This window comes from Hypomesus nipponensis, chromosome 16 (assembly GCF_054491055.1).
Source record: "Hypomesus nipponensis isolate SF chromosome 16, ASM5449105v1, whole genome shotgun sequence".
Taxonomy (NCBI): Eukaryota; Metazoa; Chordata; class Actinopteri; order Osmeriformes; family Osmeridae; genus Hypomesus; species Hypomesus nipponensis.
The window spans coordinates 9,429,703-9,457,387 of NC_140376.1; the positions used below are offsets into that span (position 1 = coordinate 9,429,703).

Here is a 27,685-nt window from a genome sequence, read left to right on the forward strand (position 1 = left end):
CACATAAAGGGACGTCAACATTTGCAGGCACCCTAACCTTTTTTTGGACTGAGGTGGTAGAGATTTTTTGCTGGCAGTTGAATCACTCGCCCGACACATCGCAAACGGAATATTCTATTTGCATTGAAGTGCAAAAGTTCAAAGACGTTAGCACATGGCTGTGGTGTCATTATATGTCATTAATTCATTCACTAAAGGATAACGTTTTTTTCTGTAAATTAATCGCAAGTCTTTGTCCCTAAACAAAGACCGAAATTGTAACAGTGCTGAGGGGATGAATTCAGTGATGTCTGGTAATAGTGGAGGTTCTATTGCTGGAACATGGCTCCCTCCAGTGCCTCCTAGTTGAATACAACACGCGAGGCTGCACTGTCACACAAGCACCCATGTTACAAAACATCCTCCAAATTCCTCACTTAACCCCCCCCCCCCGTACATCCCATGCGGTCAACCAGCGGTCAGGCAAGGGGGATGAGCTTGCAAAAAAAAGACTCCCTCCGCCCTTCTCACACTATTTTCAACATATTTGGGTTCCCTTCAGTAACCCCCAACCCAACCTGCCACATTGCCCTCCCCTTCGGCGAAAAGCTCAAGAGTTCACTGAAAGTTCACGAGTCCATCGTTGGCGTAGTGCGCCACAATCGCCTGCTGTTGACGTCTCGAAATCCGTTTTTTTTTGTAAATGGTCGCTGATTTGTTGTGGAAGTAGGGCAGGACACAAGCGACCCGACGAGTCTTACCTCAGATGTGACACGTGACTCGTTCTAAACTTCTGACCCTAATCGGCGGGTCACTGTTCGGTCAGACTGCTGCTGCGGGCGTGGTGTTGGTCCAGCAAAACATAACAGAAATATTCCCATGTCATTGGCCCTGCTTCACATTTCCCTCCCCCTTTCCCCCCCGGCGTGAGACGGGTTCACCGAGAGGCCAGCGCATTGGCCACACCCCTTCGCCAGCACGTCATCAGGCAGACGACGGGGTCTTCAGGAATGGTGGATGCTTTGACTCGGCCAGCCTGCCAACTCATTGGGTCGTAGGATAAACCATTTGGTTCCAACAGCGCAATGCCACAGCGTCCCCTGCTGTTTGGTTATCAGACTCAGCGAACAACAAGTGGCACCACATTCAGTATAACTTTCCCAATTTACCATCCATTACTGAAACTTTTTGTATGTCTCTGTATGTCAAGGTGAAATGAAAGTGCACTAATTTACAAGATCAGGAATTGAAGCAACAATATTTTTATTAATTAGCAATAACATATCATTTGCTGTAAATAACTCTTTCAGTTCCATCGGAATCTATTAAAAAAATCTTTCATTTAATAGATTTTTGTAGATATATCTATTTTGTATCTACTTGATACTGGAATATACAGTATAGGGTTAGGGTTCCCCTAACCTTGATCAATTCTCTTATATTACTGAACTGTTAGTCGTACAGAGAAATGTCATTCCGTTTAGCATTTTGTTTTAAAACACATTCATCCTAAAGTGATTTTGTGTTAAAATATTAAATGTTTCAAGTATTCAACCCCCATACATTAATATTGGTATAACCACATTTTTCTGCAAAAACAACCTCAAGGTTTAGGGTAAATTCAATTCGAAGGTCAGACGTAAACAGTTACATAGAATGTCAAATAACTGTGTAGTATAACTGAATGCAATTAATGAATGCAAAATATTTAGTCCAATAGCGTATTGTCTTATGAATTTTCTATACCAGTATGCAAAAGCTTTGGACAGTCAATAGTTTTTTTGGCCCATTCTTTTTGTCCGATTTATGGACATTTGCAATTAAGTAAAATGAGGGAATTGGCCAAGGTGTTTATGCAACACAGTAGTTTACAAAATAATGACAATATTGTTAGATGGAAATAAAGCTGTAAAAACTGAAATGATTATTTAAACTTTCATTTGAAATATACATTCACCCAGCTGTACTATCATTTTATTTTAGATTGAATTTCCAAACTATTGAATTTATACTTGGCAGTGGTTATGGCATCAATGTTTTCAAAGCATATTGGGTTATTCCATGATCATTGTTCAGTACATTTAAGCATTCTAACATCTTTTATCTTAGAACATTGTTTAATGGTTGATCCTGGGAGTAGAATCTAGTTGAATGAAACCAAGGAGAAATAGTTACACACAAAAAAAAACTATTATTTTGAACCATCTACGTGCCAAAGGAAAAAGCATTAAAATGCTTCTAAATGTCTCAATATTTTCAGCGCAATTTGTAAAGCTATTCCCAAAACATCATGATCATTTAAAATAATACTTTGAAAATAAAACAACATAAATCAGACAAAATACTAAAATATATCATTTTATTTTAATAATAACATACTGTAAGTTTTTACAGTATGTTATATTATTTTTCTGATAAATTGATCTGTATAGCTTCAGGGTATATTCTATAGGTTCTATTTTATCAATCACAGTTTGAGGAGGACTGATATCTGAGTGGTGAATAAAATGACAATCTTTCCCTTGACATTCCTAAATCAAGTTTATTCTCTCAGACAGACTTGTCTTGGCTGCTTTGACTTGCTTTTTCAAATTATAATTTAGAACTCAATATTAAGTTAACTTTTCAAGGCCCTCATTTTCCAAGAAGGAAGTAGGCCCTCATTGCTCATCAATAAATTGTCGTTGACAATGATCTGTGTGCTTTATTTTATTTATGCTTAGTCTCATTTTAAGATGAACAAGCTAATAATGAACAGTCTTGAATTAAGATAAATAATCTTGTAAAGTGGTTCTGCTTTAAATAACTTTTCACTAAAATTAAGAAAGGAAAAAACACTGAAAGAGTAATTTAAAACGTAGTTTTGAGTTTATTTGACTTAATACAGTGCTTGGTACCACTCATTTCAAGAGATGTGTCACATTTCTATTGCCTAAATCATTTTTCTTATTTATTTTTTCCCATACGAAAGTTAAACAATGATTTATGATTTTGTTAAGAGAATCTGTTGAGATTCAATATATTTATTGTCCTGTGTACAGTTAACAAAGTTTGTCTGTACAATGAATTATTAAATCAACAGAAAGATTTTGGCAAAATGACTTACAATTACCTACATCAGGTGAAGGCATTGCCATGTGCTCAATTTCTGCTTGACTCTTTGGTGGCACTGATATATTTTTTTTTACCAAAACAAGACACCACATAGCCGCAGAAACATCTAAAGCAATCTGTGAAAGTTGTTGGCTGTTTTTAGGATGGAAATAATCATATATAATAAAGACTAGAGTTAGCAATTTTTTTTGATCATACATTTAAAGTTTTTTCTTACGATCATATTAATTTATAGAGCACTAAATAGGGATACAAAATAAAGTATTAATTTGTGAGATTTTATGTGTGCATTAAAACACACTTTAATCCATCAAGGTTGAACAAAATCAGACGATATATAAAGCAAGGTGTTTATTTGGCATATTTTTTTTACAATGACAATTCAGACAAATTGTGCTCATCAAACAGTTTACGTAGGTGGTGACAAAATAAAAAAATAAATAAAAATAAACAACTTCAATTCACAATAGAATGTAGCTTTTAACAATTGATAATGTTAATTTACAAGAAACTTAAATATCACCAGCATACACAAAAAATATTTCAAGAGCTCAAATTCATAGTTAAACCCATCTGTCTTTTAACACAAGGAATCTTTTGACCATAAATGTTTGAAAGATGTCTTTTCTTGGCTGCTTCAGCACAAATTCACGTAAATGTTATTATTGGATTTTATATTAGGTTAACTTTAGTTAAACTTGTGTAAAAAATGCATACTACTGATCAGTAACAAACCAGTGTGGAGTCTAGGTGAGATCCTTAGAACAAACCTTGCCGTTACCATACGTTTAATCTCATAGTAACCGTCAAATTGCATTCTGCTTTGATCCTCATGTGAGGTCTTTTTACATAGTTTGACATATTGTGATATGCACATGTGATCACTGACAATTTATGGTGTATATAATTTCAAAACAGGCAATTCATTTACCTGCAGATAATTAAGGTCTGGGAAAAGATCACATCCAGTGGGTTGTAGTCATACATCTGAGTTTGTGTTTAAAACAAATTAAATGTGTTGCGGTTAAACTATCAGTACGTTTCCATGATGGTATCAATTCGCTGGATAATGCAACTTTTTTGGGAAACTGCTATTATCCAAAAATATATGGCATGAATAAACCGAATCATTGGCCGAAAGCATCCCAGTACGATACGAGGCGCTGTTTTCATTGCAACCAGTGGTGATACAGCGCTCTCCGCTTGACCTCTTCACCACTACCAACAACAACATAGTATACAGTCCTATTGCTATCATTCACTACACACATAATATTCCCCCTTTGCCCCAGTTTCCGTTTTATCACATATTTCCACAGGAAAAAAAATGTTTTCCAGAGAAGTACATTTACCAAGTTCTTTAGGGTGTGTGAGACTGTGTGCAGTAAGTAGACTCCAGGAGCACCAAGGGTCGGGGAAGCACTCCAGGGGCTGAAAGGTGTTTGCAGTGTTGACATCTTAGTTTTTTTGTCTTTTGGTGCCACTGGCCCTGAGACCATAGGGAAATCATGTCCTTTATACTTGGTAAGCGAAACTAAACGTGTGTGTGTGAGAGAAAGGGAAAGGGTGAGAGAGAGAGGGTGAGAGAGAGAGGGTGAGAGAGAGAGGGTGAGAGAAAGAGAGAGAGAGAGAGAAAGAGAGAGAGAGAGAGAGAGAGAGATCACTGACAGTTCATGTTGTAGAGTGAAATTTGGGACGCTTGAAAAGAAAACGGTGAGTGCAACATGAAAGTCTCATCTAAAGCTCTTACCTCTTACGTTCCTTATTTTATCATGGACCCATGTCCTAATCAACCACAATCTTCAGAGCTGTCGGCATGCTCCACCACGCTAGGCTCCACCAGACGGTCATAGGAGAAGAACAGCATTATCTGGAAGATGGACATAGCCTTAGATTACAAAGAATTTGAAGTTCAGAAAGCCTCAATTGCACTTTTTTAAGGACCAGCGAGTAATGACACGAGCACCAGGTATGAAACCAAGGTAGCACAATAAAGTTTTCTATTCGTGTTTGTATGTAAGTTAGTGAGTAAAATATACTGTTCTTATGTCCCCCTAGAAGCAATATACTATTATTCTCCACGTGATATCATGACATTTCACAATGCATTCCAATAACTAAAGCCCGTCAGATTTTTTAAGGCGATATCGATACAAATATTTGGTGATTTAAAAATCTGATATTACAATATATTGGCTATACATATTTTTTTTATCCAGAAACGTGTTACAAATAATGAACAGATTTCCCTAACACTCTGCCCGACTGGCTGGATCAGCTGGTTGTAGGGTTTGTTGCGTTCTAAACACGAGTGTTGACAACACACACACACACACACACACATATATATATATATATATATTGCTGATACCAATAGTTTGGAAAATGGCTAACGCCAATAAATTGGTCGGGCTCTACCAATAACCACAACAGTTTCATTTCAAAAGGACCTTGGATTTAAGGGAAAACAAGACTTCTCTCCAACAAGTCTTGAAATGGATATCAGCTATTTCAAACAAAATCCTATGAAAGTCTGCAGATGTGTCACCACATTCATTTTTTCTGTTCATATTTTCTTAATATTATCAAATGAATATGATGTGGTAGCTAGCTCACTCATGCTGGTCAGCTTTGTTGTCTCCTTTTATTTTGTCTCTGACTTCATAAAAGGATGCAGATACTTATAATGGACAAATATGAGAGAATTTTGTGTCGCCTCTTTTACAACACACACTTTCCTTAACCTAAAAGTGGAAACACAAAGGGGTTCTTCAAGGGACATCAATTCAGATTTACATATGGGACAGATGCGGACTGACACACAGACACACACAAACACATTCAATACTCACAGTAAGCAGTGCCAGTAAAGCCATCATCACCCCCAGCATGACGTAAAGATTACTTGTTAGTCCCCCGGCCCACAATGGCCCTAAGATTGTTGCCAGACCTCCCACTGAGCGACGGACTCCTTGACTGAACCCTGAGGAAACACACACAAATTAGCAGGAGGACAAAATAACCTCACAGGAGTATTTACAAACATGTTTGAAATTAACTGCATAACAGTGTTTCTCATTTTGTGCAGGACTGTCTCTGAGATGGATTGTGTGTACAAGGTTAAGAGCCCTGGAGTTGAATCTTTCACTCGACAGTACCAAGATTGGCGCTCATTGACATTCCGCCAGAGGGCACTTTTTCTCACCTTGAGTCTTCTCCGAAGTGACTTTGGAAAAAAGAGACACTTGGGCTACGGCTACAAAGGGCAGTCCCAATACCTGCAGGAATACACCGATGATGAACTCTGCTAACTGCCAAGCAAAGCCGCCTGAAGAGAGAAAGAGGGACAGGGGAAAAAAGGAATATAGAACAACACGAGGGAAAAATATTTCCGAAGTAAACAAACTACAAGCCGTGATCCTCGATAGTCCTTCAAACCAACGTAAATAGCTCCTACTCCAGTGTATTTTTCCTCACCTTGGGGATTGGCTAGGAAGATGAGACACCACACACAGGAGATGTTGCAGAGGATGAGGCCCACAGCCAGCACCACTCTCTCAGCCGCTCGCTTGGTCAGCCAGCGCACAAACAGGAAGCCAGCGATGACCTCCACGCCGCAGATACAGTACATCACACTGTTCTCCAGCTCACCAAAGTTGAAGTACTTCTGGGTCAATGGGGTCACCATGGTCTGCAAGGGGAAAACTATTGTCATTTCTACACAAAAGAAAACATATTTCCCCCCAATTGGTTGCTGATGACCTCCAGATTGATCATCTCTATTAAATATACATGTTTTAGGCTCTATGAACAATGTATCTGAAGTGCACGTAAGTGTAGTTACGTTTGAAAAAAGTATGTGGTAGTATATGGAGCACAGTAAGATTAGAGTGTGTCACTCAAAGTGACAGGGCAGCAGTTAGCACTTTTTTGCTCCCACCACTATGACATCACGCTGTTCTTCGAGAAACAATCAATGCTTTAGAAATATATTTTTTCATCTTTCCTGGATCTGTGCATCAACACAATTTTTTATTTTATTAAGTCGATAGAGTTATTTATGCCTCAGGGCTTGTTTATCACTTCAACAGGCACAACATGCACTTTATCAAGGCACTCTTAAGCCTAATTGAAGTGCTATATTAAGAAGGCACTAATGAACGATTAGCTGATGTAGCCATCCGTACACTTGCTGTAAAGTAATAAATCCGAATTTTTTCCTCTGTCGATCTTCTGTGGAGGTTTTTGGATATACCTTGGAAGGCTAGTTGTTTATCTTGCCTGTTGCCCTTGATGTTGGTGTGTGTGTGCGATGTGTTTTCAGAGCTCACCTCCAGGGCTGTCTGGTTAAAAAGAGTAATGAACTGGGCGGTTAGAAGAACCACCACCTCTTCTCTAAGGAACTCTGCCAAGAAAAAGAGAAAGAAAGAGAAGTTTGCTTTCTGAACTGTAATTGCCTCTCCTCAAACTGAAACGGATATGTGTCCCCGACCCTGAAGCCAAAAGAATTGCTTGCACACCTCGGCTCATGCTGAACCTCTTGAAGGGGTTGGATGGCAGGTCCAACTCAGGCGGAGGCGAGGAGGGCGGGGAGATGTGAGACAGGTTGCCGTTGGAGATGACCACCTGCTCCCTCTGTGGATCGGGGGTGACCACCGAACCGTAGGAGCCCAGGAGCTCATGGGGCCTCATTAAAGGCTTCCCCTCGTCATCATCCCCGTCCATATCCTCCCCCTCCACCTCTCTTGATACCACCTCTTTGTCTCCCTCCGCTACGCTCTCACTTTGGTCCTCTGTTTCCTGAGGTGGTATGTCCCAGTACATGAACACCACAGCCAGCTGAAGGAGGATCCACAGCAGGCACATAAAAAGCTGGGGCGAAATATGGCAATGACGTTAGATATGGAGTGAGCACAAAATCCAAAATGTTTCTTGTTCCTTTTTATTCTATCTGAGGTTCTTTGTGTCTGACAGCATTGTCCCTGGCTTCCTTTTGAATGCAAAAATGTCACCATAATAACACTTCATCTGCAGACTTTAGTTATTTGACCCTGTAAGTAGTTTTAGTAGCCTAAAACTAGTACACACTACAGTGTAACACAGGACTACATATTATTCCATCAGTAATAAAGATTACCGCCCCAAAGATCTTACCCCTGGTGCGGTGTACTTATTGACCAGAAACGGGCCCATCCGAAAATCACAGAGCCTCAGGAAGATGTTGAACGCTGGACCTGTAGGAGGAGGTAACTGAATGTCATGATAACGATATGCGTCCACAAAAAATACAAAACGTGGTAAGCACTGATGTCGACAAGCACTGACCAATCAGAAGGCCAGCCTGCCTACATGCCATGACCGCAGCGAACACAGTGGAACGGTCTTCTGGGGCAGTGCTTCGGGTTAGGAAGCCAAAGATGGATGAACCAGCACCAGTACCTATTCCTATGAGTCACTGAGATTAATTTACAGTAATCCTTTATAGATAACACTATGTATGAGGCCAAGACAGACATTGATGTTACCTCTTGAGATTCTAGTATCTAGTAAGATAAATTGCTAAACTGCACTTTACTGTTATTCTTGACGATTCATAGAAAGATACATTTTACATGATGTTTGTCCATCACTGCGTCAGATTACAATTTGCTAATAATCTTTTAATCAAATGAGTCATGTGCGGCACCATATAGCTTTCTGCAACAGCGGTTTCAATATTTATGTTTTCTCACCTGCCACAAGTCTGCTGGACAGCAAGAGCCATTTGGAATAGCCCATGAAGTACATGAAGTTGCCTACGGGAGGGAGGAAGAGAGAGCAAAGTAACCTCGTCAGTAAAGTGTGTCAAGATGGATTGATTTAATTTTTAGAAACCTGCTGTGCAAATGTATTCATAAATTATTTATATTTTAAGTGAGAGTCATGCGAAGAAAATGTTCTTGTACAAAAACCTTGAACCCAGTCTTACTTTCTGGACCCCAACTGGGGTCCAGCAACTGGGGAATTGAACATTGCAATGAGATCAAGCCATTACCGACTATCTCAAAGAGGTTGGCGAATAGGATGATCTTCTTGGTGGCACAGGTCCGGTCGGACCAGAGGCCAAACAGAGGTCCAGTGAGGAGACCACTCAGACTGAAAGCTGATAGGCTCAGACCCAGGAAGTAGGGAGCCGCTTCCAGTGTCTGCAAGTATCTCCATATCGTGGGCAAGATTACGGCTGAAAGAAAGTGTGGAGTAGAAGAAAAAAAAAGTTACATTTACTCCTCACCAATGTTACCATTGGCTTGAACCCCTATTCAAAAGATTTTTACACCAACCTCGCTTTTTAACATGAAATTATTAAAAATATGATAACACAAGTCATGGGTTTAATATAAATCCATCTCACACTTAAATATACTGAATAAGAACCTGGTTTCGGTGTGAGAGGGGTATTAGGAGTCACAAGTCAAGTCAAGTCCATTTTATGGATCCCACTAGGGGAAATGTGTTTGTAGACGGGTATTAAAACACATTCAATCCATCATAAAATACTACATAAAAAGCATACCTGACACCACACAAAGATAACACACAAGAGTACAATACAGTACAAGGATCACTTAATGTTGAAAAACCAATGCCATTCATTTATGCCTATTTAGCCTCCCAATAGCAAAACAAACCAAAGAGTCCCCAAATTGTGTTGTTCTGTGGGTGGGAGCTCTATACCTTCTTCCTGAAGGCAAGAGCTCAAATTTGGGGGCGTGACAAAGGTACAGACACTTTTTAATTGTGAAATTTGCATAGGAAAGAGGTATAAATGGACTTTGTGGCTCACTGTATGTCCATTTTACCCACTGAACTGTCTATTCAAATGTGACAAGGTAAACTTGATTCGCCAATCAATGACCCCCTTAAAGAAAACCTCAGGGTGTAACATATTAACAATACAGAGGCCTACCTATGACCCACATATATTACGTAAGCTGTAAGCACAGGGAGGAGAGAAGGCGCACTGTGTCCACATTACACACAGTTTAAAATGTCACATGACAAACCCCTAGAAATATATTTCACATTTTTGTCTCCTCTCAGCATTGTGACCTGGGACACTAACTCATCAGTGCTTGCATCGCAGATGATTCAGGTTCATCAAAGGCTATGCCATTGGATAGAAGCTGGTGGTCAGCCAATTGGGACACTGCTCAATGTACATAGGCCTAATCAGTTAAGTCTCTTCCACTTCCATGTCTTAGGTCTTAATTAGATCACTGGTAATCATTTTGTGTTGAATGTTGAGAAACAACTTTGTAATATTTAGCATGGATCATTCAAACCTGTACAAAAAACATGTCTAAATAGTGTCAAACTCTTGAAAAGTTAGACTTTCATAACTGGTCAGGCCTAAGTAAACCATGTCCCAACAGACAAACAAAGAACAGTGCTGACCAAATGCAATTTACATACACACTTAGAATTGACTTTGGTTGACATTAGGTAGCTGGAAAAACAGGTACACTGTGGGGAAATACTGATGAGTTGACACAGACAATAACATTGTGTGAATGTATGAGAGCCATAGAAAAAGACAAATGTGTGCAGTAGAAGTATAGGAGGTAACTCTCAGTTTAAGAGTAGATGAAATCAATATCCTTTCTGGTCACACTCACTTAAAAATAATTATTATCATTGTTGTACTGTAGTATAACATTGAAGGTATACTCATTTTTTTAAAGATTGCATGATAAAACTGGTGCAGAGATTCAATTTCAGGTGACAGAAAGCCTACATGGATCACCTGTCTACACTACCAAGAGTATATGTAGTGTAACTATCTGTGTAATGATTGCATTAGAACTCTGCTCTCAACATTCCTACTGTATTGGATAAACAATGTAGCCTGTGCCTTACCTACTGGATTTGTGGTTCGTGATGTGGACTGCTGTGATAGTTCCTATGTTGTGTATGGTTAACAATATCTGAGCAATGAATGAATCAACAGTAGGCCACATCCATGGAGTTATTCAACGCAACAACAAAAAAACGTTTACCATATTCGATTCCACTTAGAAGAAAGATCAATCCAATAGTGAAGTATGTCAGCTTCTTTTTCCGCCGATAATCCATCGCTGTTGTAGCTACTACTGATTGTGTATTTTAATAATTTATGTTGGCATCGTTATAATACTTTAAACATGAATAGGTATTCCTAATAGACCGTCCCATGCGATGAAGTCAAACTAATCCGAGAGACAGTGCAGCCAATTAGATCCAATGCAGTCATATTTCAGTTGGAGCTTGCCTTGCTTTTCAATAGAGCATTTTGATGAAGATATAAATCAAAACATTGTGCACTGCATCCGTACTCCATTGACTGACGACGGAACATATCCGAAGAGAAAACATATAGCCAAAACTGTCCCATTCACAGCATTGTAAATACGTAATTGCAGCGCGCACTCACCAATCACATTTCCCGAAAACAACCTTCCCAAAACCATGAAATTCTTTAGGAAACCACTCCCATATTCTTAAATCGTTGTGACGTGAAACTGTTCATGCACAATAATGACAACGGTTGGATATTTTCTGGAGAACGTGTCAGTGGTGAGAATCGCAGATTAGTAGCAGAGGGATACTCTGTGTTACGCAATGGCAGCAAGTACTCGCTTCCGGTTGTCAGATGTTTCGGGAGTGTGGTTCCAAGATTTTTTTTTTTCAGTACTATTAAAAATACAACTGCATCAAAAAAATGCACTCAGAAAAAGTTTTGTTCATCCTCAGTCAGTGTATTTAGATTTACATTTTTACTGTGAAAGTATGCTCTTCCTTATGTTCTTGAAAAAAGGAGTTGCCCAACACACACTTTTCTGTTCCACAGCAGTTTTCAAAATAAATAAAGGTCCACCTTTGGTGACATGACAATGCATGCACGACTGAAGCTAGGTAGCCGAAGCTAGTGACCATGGGCCATCCTATCAAACCTTCTTTGGTTATTAATTTGTGACCAAAACAGCAGAGTATGTCCTCTTTGTAAAGGTTTATGTTCATAGAAAGCACTGCTTGCAATCTAATTCAAGATATGAAAAAAATCTGACGAGGCCTAAATATTTAACTGTTCAATATACAGTATTGAGGGCTTTAGAAAGTGATATCAGTAAATGGTTAAAACAGCAGTGTTGGAAAGGATTAATGTTCTCTCTGGATAATGCTCTGGATAAGAGCGTCTGCTAAATGACTAAATGTAATGTTCAGACTCCTGCCTTCACATACCAGGGGTCATTGGTGACCAGCTCATCCTGTGACTTCCATTACAGCTGACACTGAGGTCTGTGTCACACAAACACTGTCTCTTTCAGGAGCACATTTAATTCAATTTCCAATATTTGCAGACAGGAATCCCTGCAACACAAGCAATAGAATTCTGTCCCTAGGCAACACAAAACAAATGGTAACCAAGATACCCATAGGTTGCAACCCTTCTGGAGACATTTATACTGGTTTCCAAAAGATGTTACTGGTTAATGGCAGATGACAGGATTTGAGAAAGCAAAATATCAGCATTTAAAAGGCAGTATAATGGTGGAACAACAAACATACTTATCAGTATAAACCCCATAAATGACAAGTTTTAGTGAACTTTTTCTATTCTTATTAAAAAAGTTTTCTTTATTTACATGATTTACCAGCAGGTGGCCACGCTGTGGTTCATTTGCTTCACAGTCCCAAGTCCATTTTTCGAGAGGAGCTACAATTACCATGACTGAAAAAAACATATGGTATGCCCTGTTAGTCTCCAACAAATCTCCCGTAAAGCTGAACACCACTTCGTGCTTTCCATATGGAGTGTGGTCCTTGTTTCAGTGAGACATCAGGATGTAAATAGAGAAAATGAACCTCAACAGGTCATAGTGTGGTTTAGAAGGCAAGTTTCTTCATGAGAAGGTACACTCTGGAATCCACTTCAAACCCATGCAGATTGTTGGCATCTCCTTGCAACCTCATGAGGAGTCCTCCGTAAGACACATAGGCTGAGCTGAGAGAAGGGATGAACGTACACACACACGCAAGAGTTATCACATGTAAAATCAGATGCATTTCCTTTACCTTGTCATTTAGCAGACGCTCTCATCCAGAGCGACTTACAGTAAGTACAGGGACATTCCCCCCCCCACCGAGGCAAGTAGGGTGAAGTGCCTTGCCCAAGGACACAACATCATTTAGCACGGCCAGGAATCGAACCAGCAACCTTCTGATTAATAGCCCGATTCCCTAACCGTTCAACCATCTGACCCCCAGATACGCCATGATTAGGAAGTGGAAGGGGGTCTCAGCAAAGGCAACTGATGGCATTCAGCCTGCACCAAGAAACCCTCTCAGTATAACAAGCAAGATAAGGAGAAAACTGTACAACAGAACACGCGAATGGTTGAACCTGTGAACGTCACTCACAGTCGTGTCGCTGCTTCTGTAGAGGTTTCATCACCCTCAATTTTGTAAACTTTGCCATACATCACATAATCAAACTGGTCTGCCCTAGGAAAAAGAAAAAAAACCTGTTAAGGATTAGATAGGAATCCAAAACCCTCTAAATACCTTTAGTGCATTACCTCAATAGCAAACCCACTACATATATTCAATGCATGACCTCAATGTACATCAATCAAGTCTATCCTATGTAATTTAATAGTACCTTGACGGCCTATCATCCTGTGGATTGTACTCTCCATCATCGGGTGTCCCATCCTCATACAAAGTGCTGGCTATAACCAATCTGAATTTGTCCCCTGGTTGTGAAGAACAGACATTAGATATGATAAGAAGGGCATAAAACATTATGAACGGTCAATGGAAATGTAACAACATGGCAGCAGCAACAGAAATGGACAAGGCAGGCAGGCAGGCCGATGTGCTTCTTACCAAGATCAACGGGGTAGATCTGAATGTTCACATCCAGAATGAGATCCATCTTGAAGGACTCACTTTCACAGTGGAGACGAGAGACTAGAGCATTGGATAAAAATGACGATCATATTTGATACTAATAGAGGGGTGTGACAGACAAGTAGATTGGTCCAGTGGTTCTCCACCCTGTCCTCAGAGACCCCCTGTCCTGCATGTCTTTGATGTTTCCCTGCTCCAACACACCTGATTCAAATGCATGTTCGTTACCAGGCGTCTACAGAGCTAGATAACGACCCTTTTATTTGAATCAGGTGTGTTGGGGCAGGGAAACATCTAAAACATGCAGGACAGGGGGTCCCTGAGCACAAGGTTGAGAACCACTGGATTAGTCCATTCGTTCTTTATATTTCTATAAGCCCAAACTTTACCTCTGTCAAATTTCTTGCCATCAGGGTCAATGTCCTTTACGTCAAAGATGTCTTCAAAAAGAATTCCAGCCATGGCCCACTGAATCAGTCCTAATGAACGTAACAGTATAATTTATTTTGCTGGGGACACTCAAATAAGACTAGATAACAACGGTGATAGAGAAAAGAAGCTATCTGGAAATGTCTGTCAACTAGTTAGCTACCTATGGTAAGATAGCATCTCCATTAGCTTACATGCTACCTAACTAGCATGTGTGATATAGCCATCTAGCAGACAAACATGAAGAACAATTTCACTTACCTCAAATCAGACAAATGGTATTTTAACTATATAACACTTTCCTACAAGTAGTAACTTGAAAATGTGATTGGGGTGTGTAGAATGGCTTCTAAAAGTCAATTTTCATTCATAACTGATTAAATCAAGTGTGCCGCGCACAGCAACAATGTGTTCAACCTTTGACGTTTGAACGAGACAATCACTTCCGTAGCACATAAACCTGGAAGTTATTTGGGGGGGCTGTGGGACATAAACGTAATTTTCACTGTCAGATAAGTTATTTTAACATAGCATAATCGTTTCCTAATTTAAAAGTGCATTCTGGTGGTATAACATTTTTGTGAGTAGCGTACCAGTACTCAAACATACACGGATATTTCTAACGACGTTTGTGTGGTGGACTAGAGTAAATAAGGCTAAATTCTCATTTATATTCAAGCTTTATTCAGATTCAATCACCTATAACACCATCCAAATCTAGAAACTGATTTATAATATTTTTTAGTTCTAAACCTTTATCTGCTGAGACAACTGCATCAACCAACATTTACGACATTTGGCCACGCTTTCCTGTAACGCTGGTTGCTAGGTGTTTTGGCGTCTTCCTGTGGATGGTTGCTAGCAGGTGGTGCTGTGCTGTTATTAGCCACACAGCTAGCTAACGTTACATTTTAGATTCTTGCAGAAATTATAAAATGTTGCCAGTGCTTATACTAAATTCTACATCCGTACGAGTCAATGAATTGCTAGTATCGTAACAAATGGCAATGTGAATAAGGTAAGATAGTGTCACAGATTCGGTCAGCCAAGGGTTTTCAACAACAACGAGTAATAACTGTAGCGAGCTAGCTCTACAATATGCTAGCTTGAGCTAGTTGTGTTATCCAGCCAATCTGATAACTTGTTAAGAAAACAAAGAAATGAGCTAGGTTAGTTTATGTTTGAACTTTCAGCATGGGCTGGGACTCTAGCTAATATTGTCAACAACACAACAGCTGTAACGTCAGCCAACTGACGATACCTTCTTACATTTTCGCTAGCTAGCTTGTTGGGTTTTTGACGGTTGTGTAAGTAGTATAAAATAAATTGTGTTCTTCATTTCTGTCTCCCACTCTTTAGGCCGAGTGTTGACATGAATTCTAGGGAAACTTTGGAAATGGGGGATATCTTGGCAAATGAAGCTGATCTACTAGGAATGATCAAGGAGGTATAGCAATACCATGTTGGCTAATCAAGATTGCACTACTGTGATTTTACATTCATCGTGAATTTAAAATCGTTTCGTTTTTGTCTTAATATCCTCTAACCAGTCATAACCTGTCAATATCTCACAATCATTTTTGACAGTATCTGAAGTTTGGAGAATTTGACGAAACACTGAGACACTTTGAGAAAGAGTGCAAAGGCAAAGGAAAGCTTGTTCCAAAACCTCAAGGAAACACTCTAAGGGATTCCAAAACCCTCATTATTCAGGTAAGTAGCATATGAGTTTACAATCTGCTATATTTTCCAGTTTTTTTTGCTAAATGTTCTACCAAACAATGTTTTCTCCATAGAAAGACCTGCTTAGCTCATTTGACGATGGAGACCAGAAGGTTTTCTTTGAGCTGTGGACAGAGTACGTGCCTTCAGAGGTCCGGGACTTTGAGCCCCTCGCCCAGAAACTGGAGTTTTACCTCCATATCCACTTCACTCTGTTTCCTCTCAAGAACCATCTTGGAAGACATGTAAGAGTGCATTTATGTATGCTCTTTCTAGTTAACTAATCTGGCACAAGTCTTCTTTGTTTCGTAGAAGTACATGCATACATAGGTGTATGTAGGTTTAGCACATCTTTATACCACAGCAGTCAAGTTCTAGTTGTTTTTTAGTTGTTTTAGTTGTAGTTTCCTTTTTCTATCAATTCACTTTACCACTAAGATGCACAACAATACGTGTGGCTGGTAGAATTTTTTTTTTTAAAGGGATAAAGCCACGGTCCACGTTACTGTGTGTTCACAATCTGAATCTCGTGAAAACATATCGACGACCAAAGAGTCGTCATCCTTAACCACAAGAGGGCGCACATAATCCATACCGAGGCCCTACAAAATGCCTTAAACACGTTGCGTCATCGTCAGTAGACAGTCTTGATCAGTTAAAAAAATGTAAGTGCTGTCCACGACCTTGTAAGAGTTGATTTTTCCAGGTGTTTCAATATGTTTAACACACAGGACCGGGCAGAGTTTGAAAGAAGGATCTCCCACTTCAAGCATTACCTGGAGACTCGGGGGGCCGCCCTGAGCCAGACCACTGAGTTCCTGCCCTTCTACGCCCTCCCCTTTGTTCCCAATCCCACAGTGCACCCCTCCTTCAGAGACCTCTTCCAGGTGCTTGCTATTACTTATTAACCATAGCTATGTTCACAGGAAGTAAGCCAAACAACCCCTTCAAGGATGTGAACACTATTAAAAAACAATGAAGCGAGAGAGAGAAAGAGAGAAAGAGAGAGAGCAAGACTTAGGCAGGATGTGTGTAATGTGTCCACTGCATTAGGAAATGGAATAGTCATTTCTGCTTGTGATGTATGGGAATGGTATAATGTGGTGTACAAAGTGTGGTCACTAATGACTTGTGTGCTCATTAAGGAATCCTGGATGCCAGATTTGAAGAGAAAGCTGGAGCAGTTTCTGTCTGTGACTTTGAAACCCTCCAACACCCCAAAGCTGCTGACTTTATATGTATCCTTTTGCACTGGGTTTTCCCCATTTAAGTGGTGTCTCGATCCTGACAAAGGGTTCAAAAGTTGGAACACAGTGTCTATTATTGTCTATTGCCTAGTGACAAGTGAGTGGTTCCCGGATTCTCTGTATTCACAGTACACTTCAACCTCATTGTTTGGAGTTCTTTCAAAATCTGCAGCACAATCCTCTGCCAAGTTTAAATCCTGTAACCCATTCAATACGGACAAACGTGGAGAAAATTGGCTCTAAATAATTAATCAGGGAGTGGAAAACAATGACCCGGGATTCAGGTCACCCCCAAGTACCTGCCAGCTCCATTCACCTCTCCCGAGACACATTCAAGACGACAATGATGACCTTTTTCTATGAGCTACTAAAGACATCATTAAGATTCAAAGTCACCCACACTCAGTTGTGTCACACACAGCAAAGTCTAACATTTGCTTTGCGTGGAATAAAAAAGGATTCCATTTGGGTTCTCAAATGGACTACATACAATTACAGTGTTATGTTACACCTGATATTTCTATGTGCATTTTTATGGTTAGTTAGTAATAGATGATAGATGACATCCGGACCATTTCTATAAATGAAATATAATGGCACCTAGATAGGCTAGACAATTCTGTATAGTCACAATATCATACATTATCCCCAAACCATGAAAGCGTGTGAATTAACATTTTGTAATCAATTCTCTAGATGTCCAGCTTGGCCTTGAGATAGCTCCTACGTTTGTTGACGATGATATGCCACGTGGGAGTTCATTGACTTCCCTCCGTTTTTTTTGCCTTGACAGAGCTTCCCTCCCCAAAACACAAAAGGAGTGATGTCAATTCAGCCAGAGTCATTATTTGGCCTGACATTTGCTCACCTGTCGATACCACCACTTTAAACAAACAGGAGGTTGCAAACCTCCGTGAAATTGTGACGTTGGTTTTTCTCTGCAATAATACTGCATTGTGGGACTTAAGGTATTGCCTAACATTTTGTAATCAATTCGCTAGATGCCCAGCTTGACCTTGAGAGGATAGCTCCTACACTTGTTGACGATGATATGCCACGTGGGAGTTCATTGACTTCCCTCCAGTTTTTTGCCTTGACAGAACTTCTCTCCCAAAAACACAAAAGGAGTGATGTCAATTCAGCCAGAGTCATTATTTGGCCTGACATTTGCTCACCTGTCGATACCACCACTTTAAACAAACAGGAGGTTGCAAACCTCTGTGAAATTGTGACGTTGATTTTTCTCTGCAATAATACTGCATTGTGGTACTTAAGGTATTGCCTAACATTGGCAATTCAAATATATAGAATCAGGACATGCCCACCCACAGTGTATATTTGAAAAGTGGTTAGTGAAAGACTGGAGTGTTGGCTCCTGGATTTGCCATTGTTAAACCTTTTAACGTCGATGATGCAGATGGAGGGCGGGAGGAGTGCCAAAGGTGACTACTTTGTACTCCCATTGTTCCAGAACTTCCCTTGTTCCCTTCCACCAAATGAACGTCTGTGACTCGACAATAGACATCATGTTGCCATGTCTACTCTGTGTGTGTTTGTGTCTGTGTGCGTGCGTGCGTCCGTGCGTAGACACCATGCTGAATTTGCAGCTCCAGCTTGCCGAGTCCGAGAGGAAAGCTTCCAACTACATGAAGAGGTTAAACAAAATGCAGGTCGATTATCACAACCTGATAGGAGTCACCGCCGAGCTGGTGGACTCACTGGAAGCTACCGTCAGTGGGAAAATGGTACGGCCTGGTGTTGTGTCCAGGCACACAAACCAGCATGTTCTCTATCTCTCACTCATATATAGACGTCTATCTCTCACTCATATATAGACGTCTATATATGAGTGAGAGATAGTGAGAGATAGAGAACATGCTGGTTTGTGTGCCTGGACACACATATATATATATATATACATACATACATACATACATACATACACATTATATATATATATATATATTTATTTATTTCTAGTCTTTCATTTGTCAGGCACACATAACAACACAAGGTCAGACTGGGCACTGAAATTCTTAAGACAACACAACGCAAGCACCTGGCATAACATATAAGTACACAGAACATAATTTACATGTATGCTGAGCTTAAATAAGTGAATATATATATATATATATGTGTGTGTATTTCCACCTTTCACATCACAATGACAATGCCGAGTCCGATACCTCCACACGCTCTGAAAGAGCAACCCCACCCAACACTTCACTGCCCTCACTCCTGGCTCCCGGGGGACCGGCGCCGTGTCTTGCAGATCTCCCCAGAGTACCTCCAGAGAGTGTGCGTGCGCCTGTTCAGCAGCCAGATGAGGCAGAGCGCGGCCCAGAGCATCGACTTCACCAGGCCCGGCACTGTGAGTGAGAGCCCCAACACCCCTCTCTCCTTCTCACCTGTCGTAGGCAAACACAACACTTCCCCTTGAAAGAAACTATCATGGGAACGGTCATATGATCTGCTGCAATGTTAGTTCATCATGTTATGTTCAGTGTCCATTTATTTGTATTTTGGGGGTGCTTTCCTGTTGCTACAAAGCAGTAAGCCTCTAAATGAATACTTCAGCCTATATCCTGTTTTATAGGCTGTTTAGTACCTCTAAATTCACTTTATTCATCACGGTTCTGCCCCAATTTGTTCTATACCATGCAGTACAATGGCCCTCTTTAAGCCTGTGATATAGCGTTAACTTGTCACGCCAAGCACACACATGCACATCCTGTTGCTGTTTATGTAATATAACAGTAAATACTTGCTGAGGGCTGAGAGACATCTGAGATGTCTTTTACTCAAAAAATAACCTCTTCAGCCAAAGGCATTTTCACTCCCTTTCACATCCTTGACGATCATGGTTGTTGACACAAGAGATAACAGTGTATGTCTTCTTTGGTTAATAGTCCATGGCGGTTCTTATATCGTACCCTTGTGCTTCCTTGTTTGACCTTACCTGTGTTTCTCTCAATGTACTTGTGACACAACGGCTTCTTTCTCTGTGTGTTTGTGTGTGTGTGTGTTTGACGCCTTGGTCCATCAAGGGATATTACTCTATGAGTCCGTATGATGACGGCTATGTAAGTTTTCACGTTTGCATCCCCCCCACCTTCCGGTCGTTTCCCCTTCTTGCCTGCTACCCGGATGTCTATCCCTCTTTCTCTCCCTGTCGGCTCCCTCCATCTCTCCCTCTACAGCACCTATACACTGTACCCTTTGTTTTTGCCCTATATTTCTCTGTTTTCCATTAGAGTCCTAGTTTAATGGGATGTATGTCCTTGTTTGTAGTAAGAATGGGCCCCTCTTTGTCTGGCGAGGATGCAATTGATTTGTCCGTTCCCTGAGGGCTCGTATACAGCGCAAACAAAACCATCTCACTGCCTCCGCCTACATGGCCATCCTCTCAACTGTTTGATTTCAAAAGGCAAACCACTTTTGGTAATTTTTTCTATTATTCCTACTATTTCTGCCTTTTTACTTGAGCCCCAGACTCACTTTGACGAGAAAAAAGGGAAACGGTGAACACCATGTCCTTTTTTTTTTCCCTGTAGTTTTCCGTCGCATCAGTTACCAAACAAGATTAAACTTGTCATTTTTAGCAATTCAGTGAACATTGAAAATGGGCATAAGATTGCAATAAGTTTGAAAAATGGGGGAAACAACAAATTCTACATACAAACTAAATGTGGCTTTTGTCCACAAAAAAGTAGGTATACTCCCAAAGTCAAAGTTCAAATCTTTTTGGCAGTTAAAGGGCCTTGTTTATTCTCATAGAAAGAGTCACTGTTCTCCAATGAAACCCAAGACTGTAATGGAGGTCAAATTATAGGAGATTTCTATTGAGATGTTTCTCCCAGATCCCTCTGCCCATTGAGAGTAACCAAAACTCAGATAACCAGGATTAGCTTAACACACATATCAAACTAACAAAAACACCCACAATAGCCAAGGAATGACCCCAGGGACATAAAAGACCACACCAGAACAAATCCAGCAAAGGATCGAAAACAAAGCGGTGGCAGTACAACCCTTTTCTCCTCTCAAGTCAGCGTTTGTGAGCTTTTCCATCATCGTGACTGGTATGGTCCTAAACATGACGGCATTAAAAGCCACTGGTCGTTGGTGTGGATTGCAGCGTGGTGTGGACTAAGTAACAAAGGCCAGGGTATCAAAGAGGCCTATGCCCACCCGCTACACCGGCCTGACTCCCGGCGGAGGTGGAAGCTGTTCCAGGTCACCGTCTCCTTGTGAGGGACTCCCGTCTAATGTCAATGATCATGTTCACCCGTTGCTTCACGCTAGACGGAACAGAAATGTTGGAAATGGGGGGGGGGGTTCCATGTCCTGCGCCCAGTTTGCCTTCTGTGCACCGAAGCCTAAAATGTGTTCAAAGCACGCCGATCTCCTAGACGACATGGATCAGCTCCCTCACCTTTAACTTGAGCTGCCCGCGAACATATATGGGCCTGGATTTCAGGGGGGACCCAATCTAAACTAGTATTAGTTGCTAATGATTGCCCCCTCCCTGTGAAGTTGAAGTCGTACCCTCCCGTGTCGAGCAAGTCCCTTTCCATAACCAAACTAGAAGTCCTGTGTAGTGGGGATGCCGGTGTTGAATGGGATCGACTGTTTCTCACTAACCCCACCCCCACCCCCTGTGGTCCTTGTCACTCACTGCATGGGCCCTGTTGCCAGAGTATTCCCAGAAGACTGCATGACGCAAAACTGCCTGTGCCCTCATGCATCCCCACCCCCCACACAATTCAACTAGTCGTTCAATGAAGTTTATTTCAGGTGGAGAGGACACCAGGGTGAGTTGGAAGAACACACGTGTTTGCTTAAGGATGCTTCAACAAACATGTGGGGGTTTGATTGGCGGCCACGAAACACTCCATATTTTCATTTAAGCATCTTATCGGTTTCGAAAGACGACCGTCAGAAAGCAATGCGACGTAACATTCATCGCGTGCACACACGCCACTTGACACTTGAAGGTGTCACGCCAAGCGTGCGGTGAGTGTGTAATCGCGCGCCGCGCATTGCACTCACCGTGCCCGCGAACGGAAATCATACCATGGCGTAACATCATCCAATCTCTCTATTTCAGGCATCGTCCATGCTCCGAGCCTCTATCGTGTCACCGTAAGTCTGACTCCTCGACTCTTGAAAACCGCAGTGCTTCACCACTTCCTCAATGAAACACACAACACACACACTGCAAACAAATACAAATGATGCTTTTGAATGAAGGTGCCATTTAACCTGTTTGCTCCTCCAGGAGGCTTAAAGAAGTGCCTCTTCTGCCATCTCTGGACTATGACAAGCTAAAGAGGGACCTGCTTGGAGGGTCAGACCGACTCAAAGGCCTGCTACTTCAGGCCCTGCGCTGGGTAAGAACACCTGACTGCAGTATCTGAGAGGACCATCTGCCTTAGTTTTGCCTTATTTGCCAGGCAAATACTGTATATTTTACGTATAAATATGAATGTGGTATACAGTTACATGTTTCCTGATGTAAATCAAATTGGCACCTTCACATGGTGGCATCAAATATATCAAAGACTTGCTACTTGACTTGCTCCGGGTCTCTCCGGGACTCTCCGGGTTTCGCATAAAACTAAAAGTAGCCAAGTTAAAGAACGTTGCGTCTCTTTCCCCGGATGTTTCCAGAGGCTGACCCGCTCCCTTCACGGAGAGCAGAGGGACACAGTGCTGCAGGCCTACATCAGCAACGACCTCTTGGACCGCTACAGCGCCGGCCAGGTAGGCCATCACCGGACCTCCACCGGGACAGAACCCACGACAACGCTCTGCTTCAGTTCACCTTATGCACGCAGCGTTTTCCGTCGGGGCTGGCCGTGGCCCAAGAGGGTAGAGCGCGTGGTCTGCTAACCACAGGGTTTGCGGGTTTGATCCCCCGGTTCCTTCGTGTGTCAGAAGTGTCCTTGATCAAGACAATGAATGCCAAGTTGTGCCCGAATGAGGCAAAGCGCTAGTACCGCTAAGGTAGCAAGGTGCCATATCAGTGCCAGTGGCGGCTGCTGGTCTTTCAAAGAGGGGAAGCTCATTTTCGGCCTACATCATCAAATGTTTCAATTTATTTGGCTAGTACACTGGCTACTTCACCCCTGTGACACTAGCATAGCCTACTGTATGAATGAATGAACGAACGATCTGACGCAGACACCCCAACCTGCAGAGACTGATTTCAGGGAAGTGGCTTCTCTCCTCTCCCCCCACCGGGACGCAATCCGGACGCATGATGTACCCCCTCAACCAGCACGTACCCTCTCCCCCTCCCCCCCCCTTTCCCCGAGACAAAATCAGGATGCAAGATATGCCAGCCCACTCCTCCATTCACCCCCAGAGTCACACTTATAGCATTTATCCAATGACCGAATAGTTTCGAAGCACTGAAAACAACTGTTCACAGCAGCCCCATTGAAGTCCATGGAAGCTGAGCTTCAACAGGGAAATGCACTGTGGCGTTACGGGAATGTATGAGACGGATTTCAGTCAGTCGACCTGCTAGTATATGTAGCTGATTCTGAAGTCTTCAATAGGAATGTGTTCTAACGCATTTAAAATGTTAACACGATAGTAAATATTTGACCATGAATTTTTGGAAATGTTAGGGGAAGCTGAGCTTCCCTTGCGGTCTCAAAGAAATTGCCACTGAACAGTCCATGACGTTACGGTCAGAGAGGATTTCTTGTAGAACCAAATTTGTACTCTAGTCAAACCAGTTTTTTTTTTCTCCTTTGCACCTTTGACCGCCTTCAATGTGAACGCTTAGCTTATATCCACACGGAGGCCAAACTATCAACAAGACACTGCTCCTGTTACATAGTTCTTCTGTATTGAGTTACAGTAAGATGTACGATGATTTCAGTAAGGGTTGGACAAGGATGCAGCTCGTGTTCCACGATTGAGGAGTTAAGAGCGAGACAAGCTTTTGTTGAGCTGTTTATTGTTTTTTTTTCCCAGTGCCATGGGACCGTGCCAATTAACTCCCCATTCATGTGGCCTGAGGTTGCCACGTCGAAAAGCCCTCTTAGATGTGGCAGGAAATGTCCTCGTCATGCCTCTCTTTGTCTTCCGGCGCTTGTCGGCTTTTGGTCACCTGGGACACCTAAGTCGCTTTAGAGATCCTCCGCTTTATTCTCTGCACAAAGACAGGTGTACATTGCTTGACATCATATCACAAACATAAACTAGGCTATCTCTGTTGGCTGGGTCTTGTCCTCTGAGGCACTGCATGACCTTATCCTCAGTCCCGTAACTTGGACAAAACATTTGTTTTTTGGCATTGTCTTCTGTGTTCATGGGGTGGTGATATTTCATACGTACTTAAAAAAAAAAAATATATATTATTCAAGGAAATAAGTTTAAGGAAGGTGATTTGACTAACCCTTTAGGGTTTCCCGCAGAAAATGTGTTAGTTAAGGTGGTAGGGTGGGGTTTGCCAGTAGACCGGGGGGGCTAGGGGGGTAGTTTGTGCGATAAACGGATGCGTTCTGCACACGATCCGAGTCAACCTTGTATGGAAAGCACCTTTGACCGCCTTCATTATGAACACTTATATCCACACGGAGGCCTCTTACAAACAATCTACAAGACACTGCTACTGTTACATAGTTCTTCTGTATTGAGTTACAGTAAGATGTACGATGATTTCGGTAAGGGTAGGATAAGGATGCAGCTCGTGTTCCACGATCGAGGAGTTAAGAGCGACACAAGCTTTTGTCGAGCTGTTTATTGTTTTAAAGAAGGGAGACTGGCGTTGGAATAGAAGGGAGAAAACAGGAGGGGGGGGAGACTAAATGTAGAGCATGTGGTACATGTGAATGTTACAGTGTCCATATTTCGACTGGTGAACTGGCAACCGATGCAAAGGTTTTCTTCATCGATCTCGAAAGGTTTCAATACTAAGATTCACCCTCTGTCAACGAGGATGCTGTGTGCTGTTGTAATTTCTTGGTTAAGTGTGAAATCAAAGTGCGTCAGACAATTAAGATGCTATTTGGACTACTCAAACCTGTTCAAACTCATAGTTATGCTGTCATTATAGTTTACATTTAGTCATTTAGCAGACGCTCTTATCCAGAGCGACTTACAGTAAGTACAGGGACATTCCCCCTGAGGTTAGTTATGTGTGCTGTCCCTTTTCCAGTATTTTTACAAGTACCTCCTTTGGTTCCGTTTCACAGAGAACCGTACTCCACTCAATGAGGTCAAAGAACGAGGTCGTCCGCCAGTACATGGCTCGTCTCATCAATGCTTTCGCTTCCCTCGCAGAGGGTAAGTAGCTCATGCCAGTAAATCGGGTTAACAATGCAGCTCCAACAAGGGCCATGCTGCATGGTCGTATTCTAATTGGGTGTATGGAAGAGCTCGAGGCTTTCGTCTGGAGAGTATCCTGTTTCTGCAGACAGCCAAGCAATACGTTTCTCTTAGCCGGAAGTCTCCGGAACCGCATCTGTGGCTTCTGTCTCCTGATGAAGACATATTGGAAATGATAGAGGCCGTGATTTACGATGTTGTGTTGTTCAACCGTCCTTCTGGTCTCCCCTTAATCCTTTAGAAACAACAGAGCAGAATTAACTCTGTGGGTTTTAGCGTTTTTGGTCGCTAGGATCTCAACCCTGCTTTAGTGTTCACCTACCAAGCCACTCAAAGCCCTCATGTAGTATAAACTGGCAATTACTTCTGTGACAGACCTCTGCCTAATTAAATAGTCAGGGTTAAAAACTGTTCTCCACATGATTTTCTTACATAACAACAACAGTGTCCCCGCGTTATAGCCCCAGTACCCAGAAACAGATGTTCTAATGGCTCAGTGAAGGTGACCCAACAATGTCTCCTGTTCTAGGGCGTAAGTACCTGTCCCAAGTCCCCTCTCTGTTGGGGCTTCTGAGCGAGGCCTTGAGGTTGGAAGACAAAGACTCAGTGACCAGAGAGAACGTTCTAGGAGCCCTCCAGAAACTCAGCCTGAGGTACGACGAGAACCTCTGCCTTTTTCTTTTTCCGACCTAAGGAGTGTTTTTGCCTGTGCTGTATGTACATATGATAGCGCAGGGTTTTGTATTGTACGTTTGAGCTGTATTGTGGCTATTCATTTCAGTCATTTTGTTAGCGTTATTGGAGGAGGGTGGCGGGGTTCCTTACCAAACGCAACCATAAAAAGACACATTATATCTTCAGCTTTACCCTTATCGGTTTCATTGTATAAACTGCTGCACAGTACCTGTGATACAGTCAGTGATTAAAATGTCAGTGAAACACACAAATACAGATTTCTTGAACTATAGATAATGCATAGTGCCCATGATACAATTGGTGGCACACACGCACACAGATTCCTGGAATTATAGATAGGGCACAGTGCTTGCGAGGATGTCCGTGACACACACATATTTCTGGAATTATACATAGATAGTGCAGTGCCCGTGATACAACTGGTGATGACAGTTCTTCCAGTGGTTTTGGTACCTGTATTTCTCATATGAAATGAAATTCTGTCATGTAACCTTCATTTGTCTGCTGTTTCCTACGTTATCAACGGCTTGTTATGTTGATCAAAATGTATTATGGTTCTCTGTTAACTTGTCTTACCACCACAAACATTTAGACATTTAGTTCATAACAGAAGTCATTACATGCGCAATGGTTTAGGCAGTTGTCATAATTGTAGGCCTAATTCTCCATACAGGGCCTACATGTACGATTCTGCCCACCAAGGAGGCTGAATTGGTAGGAATAGTGCTCATGTTCCTCCATGCAGCTGCCGATTTATAATGTGTAGTTGATTTGGTGTTAAGAGTTTGTGTACATTTGCAATGTGCAGGCAGTTTTGACAATTCACTGATCTATACTTAAAGTATAGTATATCCATTTTATATTGTCGTTCTGTTAGCTAGCCAGCATTTCAGTCATAAAGAAAACTCTAATTTCACAAAACATAATTTCCCCATTTTCCTTACTGCTTTCCTGGCATTATTGAACTTATTGTTCACGTTTTGGTGTGTCTGCTGTAGGCGGAGCCAGCAGTCGTCCATGATCGCTGACGACCTGATTGGCTGGCTGGTGGATGAGCTGCAGGATTCCGACTGCCTGTCTGACTATACCCTGGAGTACGCCGTAGCCTTACTCATGAACCTCTGCCTGCGTACCAAAGGTACCACCAGGTCGATGGACAGATTAACATCATGTCGTGCCCTTGAAATGTCAGGTCCCTTTTGGTTTGTCCGACACTGAAC

The 27,685-nt window shown here is 41.7% G+C and overlaps 3 protein-coding genes across 9 annotated transcripts in view; 1 reads left to right on the forward strand and 2 right to left on the reverse strand.

The window, feature by feature from the left end:
* Positions 1–3,429: 3,429 nt before the first annotated feature.
* mfsd8l1 (major facilitator superfamily domain containing 8-like 1) lies at positions 3,430–12,475 on the reverse strand. Of its 3 annotated transcripts, none has more exons than XM_084676188.1 (12): positions 12,352–12,475; positions 9,128–9,313; positions 8,826–8,888; positions 8,419–8,538; positions 8,248–8,327; positions 7,614–7,965; positions 7,425–7,498; positions 6,571–6,784; positions 6,299–6,421; positions 5,946–6,076; positions 4,844–4,963; positions 3,430–4,582 (listed from the first exon to the last, which is right to left on the reverse strand). In XM_084676188.1, exons 1-11 carry the CDS (start codon positions 12,374–12,376, stop codon positions 4,883–4,885), a joined length of 1,449 nt encoding a protein of 482 aa, XP_084532314.1. In that variant the 5' UTR covers positions 12,377–12,475; the 3' UTR covers positions 3,430–4,582; positions 4,844–4,882. The 3 variants fall into 3 exon arrangements, with proteins under 3 accessions (XP_084532314.1, XP_084532313.1, XP_084532312.1); XM_084676187.1 differs by lacking the exon at positions 12,352–12,475 and adding an exon at positions 11,543–11,717; XM_084676186.1 differs by lacking the exon at positions 12,352–12,475 and adding an exon at positions 11,130–11,717.
* Positions 12,432–14,896, reverse strand: polr2h (RNA polymerase II, I and III subunit H). Its single transcript, XM_084676189.1, has 6 exons — positions 14,713–14,896; positions 14,412–14,501; positions 13,999–14,082; positions 13,772–13,865; positions 13,531–13,614; positions 12,432–13,114 (listed from the first exon to the last, which is right to left on the reverse strand). Exons 2-6 carry the CDS (start codon positions 14,482–14,484, stop codon positions 12,997–12,999), a joined length of 453 nt encoding a protein of 150 aa, XP_084532315.1. The 5' UTR covers positions 14,485–14,501; positions 14,713–14,896; the 3' UTR covers positions 12,432–12,996.
* Positions 14,897–15,271: 375 nt separating this feature from the next.
* armc9 (armadillo repeat containing 9) overlaps positions 15,272–27,685 on the forward strand; it is a 32,502-nt gene continuing 20,088 nt past the window's right edge. For 3 of the 5 annotated variants that reach the window (XM_084675786.1, XM_084675789.1, XM_084675790.1), the window contains exons 1-16: positions 15,272–15,469; positions 15,811–15,898; positions 16,039–16,164; positions 16,248–16,418; positions 16,905–17,060; positions 17,319–17,411; positions 18,838–18,862; positions 19,008–19,165; positions 19,696–19,794; positions 20,471–20,506; positions 22,534–22,568; positions 22,705–22,816; positions 23,097–23,189; positions 25,637–25,727; positions 26,299–26,422; positions 27,464–27,603. In XM_084675786.1, the coding sequence (XP_084531912.1) occupies positions 15,824–15,898; positions 16,039–16,164; positions 16,248–16,418; positions 16,905–17,060; positions 17,319–17,411; positions 18,838–18,862; positions 19,008–19,165; positions 19,696–19,794; positions 20,471–20,506; positions 22,534–22,568; positions 22,705–22,816; positions 23,097–23,189; positions 25,637–25,727; positions 26,299–26,422; positions 27,464–27,603 (1,534 nt within the window). In that variant the 5' untranslated portion in view covers positions 15,272–15,469; positions 15,811–15,823. The remainder of the gene's footprint in view (positions 15,470–15,810; positions 15,899–16,038; positions 16,165–16,247; positions 16,419–16,904; positions 17,061–17,318; positions 17,412–18,837; positions 18,863–19,007; positions 19,166–19,695; positions 19,795–20,470; positions 20,507–22,533; positions 22,569–22,704; positions 22,817–23,096; positions 23,190–25,636; positions 25,728–26,298; positions 26,423–27,463; positions 27,604–27,685) is intronic. The other 2 variants (XM_084675787.1, XM_084675788.1) reach the window with 2 other exon arrangements.